Below are 8,620 nucleotides of genomic sequence, written 5' to 3' on the forward strand. Positions count from 1 at the left end.
CTGTACGTAAGCGTAATACGGTGTGAGTCATAGTGTTTTGATTGACATTGAATTCGATTTATTTCTGCTGAAAGGCAGTATTTTTAATTAATTAACATGTAGTTTGTCATAATAGCTGAAGGGAAGTAGGCAATTTAACTCCTCACTTAACAAAGGAAGCTTAATTCCTCCACAGACCGGATCACATGTATTTTAAAGCCCTGGAATAATGAACTTTTTAAGTTTTATGACATGACATTTTACAAATTAAGTTTTTATGCCAGTGATAAAGCCCGAAGCAGAGCACATATCGGGGGCATAAATCTGCTCATATATCAACATGTAGTGCCTATTACCTCTGATTAATATTCATGCTTCTTTGATCTGTGGGCGAGGAGAGGGGGGGTGCACCGATCCCTGCAGAGCAATGATTATCTACAATCAAAGGAGGGGAAAGGCAAATAGATTTCTGATAGAGTGCCAGTGTGTATTTTTAGGATGTCATAGAGCTGTGAGATATATATCGGGATCTTATATTAGAAACTCTCACCAAGCATCGTGGGTGGCACACACTTTGTGTTCTTCTTCTGCTGCTTCTAGAGGAACTCGACATTGTGGGTTCATGAATGTAATCGAGAAACAGTGAACACGATTTGGTGCAAGAGAAGCTCTCTTTTTTAGAATGAGAGAGCCACAGGTGAGGATAACACACACACACACACACACACACACACACGCACGCACGCACACACACACACACACACACTATCTCCCGCAGGAGCAAATCTGTCCCTGGTGATATGCCTCAAGCTGCTGCCACTACAATAACCTGCACAGCATTTTATGAATAATCATCTTTATGGCAACTCTATTATAATGTAATAGCTTATCAAACTGTCACCATGGTCACGGGGAGACTCGTAATAATCCTCATGGATCTCTGGACAGCCATGATGAGAAGAAGTCTGTGTGATTTGTTTCATAGACTGCAGAAATTGATCAGATCTTTTGACGATCCCCCTGAGTGTAGTCGCACTCCGAATATTACGCACTGAAACTGAGCCAAAGTGAGACTTCACACACACGCGAGGATGTGTCAGTAGTGCGCGTGAGAAATGAAAAGAGAAGTGCGTGTATGTGGAGACTGAAGCGCAGAAGAGAGCGGCTCTCTCGCTGCTGCCGCTACTCTCTCGCGGCTCACGCTTGATTCAGTAGAAAAGTCGACTTGCTCGTTTTGGTACGAGACGATTTCGTGCTATATAGCGCTCTAAAAATAGCGCGGGTCTAGCCCAATGGGAGCGGGAGACACTCCGGACCTCGCACCAACCACAGCAGACAGGATGAGTCTGCTGTGGCTTCCCATTGGTCAGGAGTGGTGTTGTAGGCGGCTCATGCGCTCCCGCGAGCCCATTGGTAGACGTGCGGAAACGTAATGTAATCACATGGGGGTGGGCTTATGTGTAATTTTGAATCGGGGGGAAGTTTACAGTGACTTTTGGAGAGTTCAGTGTTGTGCGCTCTCTCAGTGCGTCACACGCTCCAAACCTTCACTGCAAGCGCGCGCCTGCAGACTCTCATACATGCAAACACTGCCCTCTCGGAAGCTTCGTTTCACCACTTGATTTCGCTTCGACTTGTGGCTGCATCTCAGGAGTGAAATGGACGTCCTCCCTATGTGTAGCATCTTCCAGGAGCTCCAGATCGTGCACGACACCGGATACTTTTCAGCTTTACCGTCTCTGGAAGAGTACTGGCAGCAGGTAAAGAGTCTGGTGGTCCCTCCATCCAAACGCACGGCTTGACAGATCGTCGCGTGACGATTTGTTTGGTTTACAAGCGCGAGGAATGAGCGTACTTTGAGGGAAAGTTGATTTAGAAATGACAGCTGCGTGCAGACGTGCGAATGTCAAAGTTGTTGGCGGAACTCTGATTTTGATTTAGTGCAAAAGTTAACAATCATTTCCCTTTTTAAATCCGGAGTGCATGTTTATTTTAGGGGAAGTGATGCAAGTTCCCTTAAAGAACGATTACTCGAGACAAACATTTCTATGACATGGTCGTGTCCTTTAAGACTTTGTGTGGTAGGCTACAGCATGTTGACTTAAAAGTGCATGTGTATACTTTATAGGATCATTTGAATAATATCGCTACGATGTGACTCGTAGTTTCTAGCACTCGTGTTTTCTGTTACGATCAGCTGTTTAAAAAAACATATTGTGGCAGAACTTTTTATCGGATCATGCTTTCGGGTTGGCGAGGCACATCTGCTTGTGATAAAATAAAAACACGTTTTGTGCACATGATTTCACGAGGAGCGAGACTTGCGTTATTGCGCGTATTTCCGCCTCTAGCTCTCTTTCCTCTCCCCCTCTACCTCTCTGTCTCTCGCTTGCTCTCGCACTCGCACACACACACACACACACACACACACACACACACACACACACACACACACACACACGCACATAGAGAGTGACAGACTGACAGAGAGAGGCTGATTTCTGGTCCAATGTGGCTCGACACAGCGGCCCCTCTGACGACAGAACAGTGCAGTTTGATTCTGGAAACGAGAGGAGGGCGAAAGTGTCTTGTTGGGAAATGAAATGAATTGGCACCACGCGTCGCTCGGCTTCTATCTCTCCGTCTATCAGATATCTTCGGGCTCCGAGCCAAGTCGCCCTCCCAGGCATTTAAAGCTCGCCTGGGATTTATCCAGCACTGCAGACTAAAAACATTTGCCCTGAAAGCATTCTCTCTCATTACCAAATGACTATGTTCCCACAACATCCCTATTTCAGACTTAAAGTGTGTGTGCGACATGTCAGTGACCCCACAGGCGATGAGAAAGCATGTTTCTGGTAAATCAATGCTTTTTTGACACCTTGCCTGCTTTATGGACTTGTTTATGTTACAGTGCCTGTCCTTCTGTATCAAGGTTACCTCAGAGTGTGGACACTTTTAAATCATGGCTGTACTAATGGCTGTAGCGAGGAATGCATGACACTGTACAGTATGTTGCTGTGCATCAGAGCAGCCTTTAGAGATATACAGTTTCATTTTAATATTTCAGAGGCCTGGAAAGGGTACAACTCTGCAGTGTTCAACTTACACTTTTAAAATGTTATTACATTTTGAAGAAAGGTTGTAATTATTGTAGATTGACTGTCAAATGGCTGCTGGGAGAAAACAATGTCCCAACTTGGGATAAATAAAGTATATCTATCTATCTATCTATCTATCTATCTATCTATCCATCTATCCATCTATCTATCCATCTATCCATCTATCTATCCATCTATCTATCTATCCATCTATCTATCCATCTATCTATCTATCCATCTATCCATCTATCTATCTATCAATACCAATATACCAATACCATAAATAAGGTTTGAGAAAGCAAGAAGAAAACATTTAAGACGTTTTTCTTCTAACTTAACTTACTCGGTTCACGACCCTTCATATGTTTTGCCCCAGGCCAACACTGTTGCGTGTATTGTCGTATCAAATGATACTCAAATTTAAAATCAGCCTCATCTGGAAACTGCACATCAGGCCCGTTGGCAGCGCTCATATCTGGCCGGCGCTGACTGACTGCAGCGGAGGTTGAGGAAGTGCTCTCTCACTTCCTTTTCAAAGCCCACAATCCTCAGCAGCTCTTGCAGTATTCATGCCAGGCTTTTTATGGACCCCCGTGAACCAGACCTCCCTCCTCTCGGTCCCTGGTGTGCTATGTTATTTCTAGCGATGCCTCCAAATGCATTATTAAATCCACATTATGCTGAATAATTGATAGATTTAAAAGATCTACAAGCACTTCCCTAACCCAACGGGGGGGCTCTGTAGCATATGTACATTTCATGACCAACACGCACATGCGAGCCTTCACGGGTAAGAGCACCTTGTTCTTGCATGCTCTCAGAAGGAAATGTGGAGCTTGTAGTCTCCCCTGATATGGCCTCGGAGGGCACCCGTAGAACATATATGACTCTGTTCCTGCATAGGACATTGGCCATTTCTCAATCTCGAAGATACTGGCTTTCAAGCCAATATTTCAAGGATGCTACGTCATCAAGTGGCGCAGCAGGACCGTTTCAATGTCCAGCATACTTGGAATTCCACCGAGGCCGCGTCCTTGGTTTGGGGGAAATGTCGAGGCTGCACATCATGGGTAGACTTCGCGTCCTTAAAATCCCCACAATGCTTTGCGCACAAACCAATTTCAAAAACCCTTGCGGAGAATGGCTGAACCGACGCAGCACACATTTAAATATAAGTATGTGGCGTAGAACATGTGTTGGTAAATATGTATTTGTTATCACCAAAAAGGTGTTCTGTGAAAGTAAAGCAAGTTCATAATTAGATAGACATCGTGAGGTATTTATTTTCGGTACAGTTTATGTTGAAACCGTTAGAGAGAGTGGCACACTTGTTAGCCTGTTCCATTCTTCTTCGTTTTCCGAAGCCGTGGCTTGGAAGTACGCGACTACCAAGCCAGCATCCTCGAGATTGAGAAACGGCCATTGTGTCGTCCCTGTTTCCTGCAGAAAGGAAGGAAGTAGGGCCTGTGGTGCAACAGTGTCACATCACACCCCCCCCCCCCCCTGCTGCTACTGCTTCTAAGAATAAACAGAGTAGAGAAGAACACCAGTGTTTGTGTTCCCGTGGAAACATATTTCTTGGTGTTTCAGGGACTTTCCTAGAGAAGAGCTTGTTGTGTTGCAGGCCTCAGGCACCTGAACTCACTGCTATCTCATCTTCCCTCCACACAGACATGCCTGGAGCTGGAGCGGTACCTCCAGAGCGAGCCCTACGTCTCGGCCACAGAGCTCAAGTTCGAGAGCCAGGAGGACCTGTGGGGCAAACTGATGCTTGCCTGCGTGGACAAGAAAAAAGAGTCGGACCCAAAGATCCCCCACATCAAGGAGGAAGAAGACAATCAGGACAGCCCGCACATGGACGCCTGCGGCTTCAACTCCGACGCCAGCAGCGAGACCTCGGACAGCTCAGAGGAGCTCTCCCCCGCCATCGAATTCTCCTCCAGCCCTTTGACTGACATGCTGGGAGACGTTGGCGAAGAACTGGGCTCGGCCATCATCAGCACGCCGCCCTCCTCGCCCGAGCTGAGCAAGGAGGGCGCTGTGGCCCAGGTGTGGAGTGGGATACAGACTGCGCTGCACTCACCTGGGAAAATTAGGACTGGGGGCATTGACAGGTCGGGGCTGACCAGCGGAGAGGCGTCACCTGACGGCAGGAGGCGGGTGCACCGGTGTCACTTCAACGGATGCAGGAAGGTGTACACCAAGAGCTCGCACCTCAAAGCACACCAGCGCACACACACAGGTAACAACGTGTGACAGTGGGATGTGTTTGGAAATGTCGTGAGGGGGGAGGAATACTGACCCGACAGGTTTATTTAAGTCACAAAGTAAATATTAAAACACTCTTCTCGGGAGCTGAAATCTCTGGAAAGCGTGAACTAAAGTGTTGATTTATTGCGCAAAGTGCTGGAAATGCTGCCACATACTTTGAATAGTTTGTCGGGAGGAAACCCTCCACTGTGACCTAATTCACACAGAGGAACATGACTTCATGCTAGGGAGGAGGGAGGAGGGAGGCGGGAGAGGGAGGGATGTTTCCTTTGTGGCCGAGCGGCACCCAGAGGATGTGGATCCTGAAAACAAATCAACAGTTCTCAAGTTTCACCGCGGAGATACGCGGACTCAACCGGTTGCATTCACAGTCGTAAAAGGAAAAAGGAGAGTGTTTTGTCCACGGTTCCAAAGTGAGCAGTTCCCCTCGTCAACTCTGACGCTCGCCCGGCTGTTTACAGCTGTGCTGCCCATTAGCAGAGGAAGTCACATTCCTAGCATCCTTCACTGCCCATGTTATAGCCACATGGTTAATGGCCTTCAGGACCATTAGGCTCTATTTTCTCCAGCAGCTATTCCCCGTTACATAAGCTGTCTACTCGAGCAGCTCCTTAAAGCTGCATACCACAGGTCTGAAAACCCACGAGGCACGAGGTTGTTTTTCTCGTTTTCTTACAGTAGTCGGCTCAATCTGCTGAGCCTGATCCGGCTTGCAGTGTGTCTTTGGAATCAGCTTTTTAAGACCTCTCGGAAAAGTAAAAAAAACGTAATATTGGCTATCATTTGAGATGTTGAATTGCAAACGGTCAGATATTGTGACGTACACTTATAGCAATTGTGAAAGGACATAATCAAAGGTACACAAATATATGATTCAGGGGATGAGAACTTTGTTGTTAGCCGTGTGCAAGAGGTTTCTGCAGGGTTAGCAAAGGACAACACGTAGTAGAGCATTAGCAGACATACTTATAGCGGTGTCGAAGGTTATGACATCTTTTAACAGCTTCCGACAAATGATGCACTTCCTTAACAATCATGTTCATGCTTTGGTTTGCAGGTGAGAAGCCCTACAGGTGTTCATGGGAGGGCTGCGAGTGGCGCTTTGCACGGAGCGACGAACTCACCAGACACTTCAGAAAGCACACTGGAGCCAAGCCATTCAAATGCAGCCACTGCGACAGGTGAGAGAGCTGCACAGTCAATACCACTTGTCATCCGAGTGACCTTTTAATAAATACAAACATTGAAAAACTAGGACTATCAAGTCTTATTATCAAGACTTGTTGGTTTATACAGATATGTACTTCTCACGGTGAAGCTGAAATCCCCCTCCTCTTAACATGTGGCTCCAAGCACAAAGCCACAACTTATGGATGCAAACTAGTTTATGAACATGTCAGGTAGACGGGGGAATGAGGGTCAACAATGGACGAATGAAAGGGTACAGAGGTTGGGTGAAAAGAGAGTGGAGTGCAAAGGGTTTAGTGGAGTTCTCTGATGTAGGGCTGCACGATTTTGGGAAAAAATCTAATTGCGATTTTTCTGATAAATATTGCGATTCGAATTGCGATATTTATTTTTAAGCGACCGAATGGAAGTTTATTGTAAAATGCGGCCATAACTCCGGCTAGGAAGGTCGTATCAACATACTCCTGTCTCTAGCACCCCGCAGCCCGAGCTACGAGTGAAAGAACTAAACTTACATGAAACTTCCGTTGGGTTGCCTTAAAGTCGAGCTTCAGTTTAAGGTTCACCCTGTAATAGAAACACGTGATGGAGCCTTACTAACCTGACTAGATGGTTTGTTTCACCAAACTATCTAGGAAAGCTCCACTGGAAGCCATTTGGAAAGGGCCGGCACTTTCAAAAGCACTTGGCATGTGATTGGATCAATCTGTCTATCACCTTCTATCATGGGCCACTTCTGATTGGTTAACAATGGCTGGTACATGTGGAGCACAGCACTTCTGATTGGTGTGGATGACTGACACACAAGAAGAAAAAAAAATATGTAAAAAAAAAAAAAAGTAAAAAAAAATCGCAGGCTTTGCGATTTGATAATCGCATCATCTCGAATCGCAATTTCGATTTAAAATCGATTAATCGTTCAGCCCTACTCTGATGAGTAAAAACCAGAAGGTGTTGTGACAGAAAAACAACTAAGTGAGACTGGGTTGCATGTCAACGATCCACCGGGACGGCATTGTTCCCTAGGGATCTCTTGTAACGTCAGGAAACCAGATGAGAGCGATGCGTTGGTGTTGTCCCTGAACTTAGTACCATGTTCATCTGATAGCTGATAGACTGAGGGTTTTTAAGGTCTGAAACTGCAAGTCTTCCCTTAGACAATGCTTTAAAGAGACATTTCCTGTACCCTAACCTTAAGCACTCTCGGTTTACTTTCTAGCATTCACCTCCATTGCCTATGGGTATATGATTATATTACTTTATCCCAAAGACATTCAGACATTGAGCCAAGTTAACCCTAATGGTGACACTATCTCAAACAAAACCAATTACGTTAAAAGGTCCGTCTGAAGGCTTCCATTAGATTCTGACTTTTATAAAAGTGGGAAATAGGCGACATTCCCGAAAACCCCCGTCTGAATGAACTGTATCTTTAGCCGTAAACATACAGGCTGGTATATGCGTTGTATATAGACTAAGGAGTAGATACAACAATCCAGCTCTGCGTCCTCGTGTCAACCAAGATATCTTTCAGCAAAAATAACTGCGGACTTGAGCCGAGGTTCTCAAATCCATCAGCTAAATCTTCTCTTCCCTCCTCAGGTGTTTCTCCCGCTCTGACCACCTGGCACTGCACATGAAGAGGCACATCTAAGATGGCCTCGGTGTCGAGATCTCTGAGGGATGATTCTGGTTGATTGTCCTGACCTGTGGGGGATCAGCGAGGCTCGGTGTGTCCTGGGAGCGTCAACACATCGCCGTGTTCCAGTCAGTGGAAAAAGATGAAGCAACGCAGGCTATTATTTGCACCATACTTAGTGCCTCCAACACCTCACTGTGGAGATTGCTCTTGAAAGGCTTTAATGGAGGAGTGGGGGGGGGGGGGGGAGGGAGTGCGGGAAGAGACTTGAAAAAAAAAGTTTAAAGATCTGGGCTGGAGTACACGGGAAGAGACTCTTCTGTATGGTGTTCAACGCTTTTTTCCCGGAGGATTATGGGACTCCCGCGGGGGGGGGGGTCGTTCCTCTAATGACAGTGTGTGTGCCTGTACGCATGGGGACTGTGAGTGCCTGAGACTGGAT

General features: G+C 46.3%; 1 protein-coding gene across 1 annotated transcript; it reads left to right on the plus strand.

The window, feature by feature from the left end:
- The first annotated feature begins 1,445 nt into the window (after positions 1 to 1,445).
- Positions 1,446 to 8,411, plus strand: LOC117462015 (Krueppel-like factor 6). The gene is made up of 4 exons (XM_034104045.2): positions 1,446 to 1,739; positions 4,752 to 5,322; positions 6,409 to 6,532; positions 8,142 to 8,411. The coding sequence occupies exons 1-4, from the start codon at positions 1,638 to 1,640 to the stop codon at positions 8,191 to 8,193; spliced, it is 849 nt and encodes a 282-aa protein (XP_033959936.1). The 5' UTR covers positions 1,446 to 1,637; the 3' UTR covers positions 8,194 to 8,411.
- Positions 8,412 to 8,620: the final 209 nt, after the last annotated feature.

Source organism: Pseudochaenichthys georgianus, chromosome 17, assembly GCF_902827115.2.
Source record: "Pseudochaenichthys georgianus chromosome 17, fPseGeo1.2, whole genome shotgun sequence".
NCBI classification, from domain to species: Eukaryota; Metazoa; Chordata; class Actinopteri; order Perciformes; family Channichthyidae; genus Pseudochaenichthys; species Pseudochaenichthys georgianus.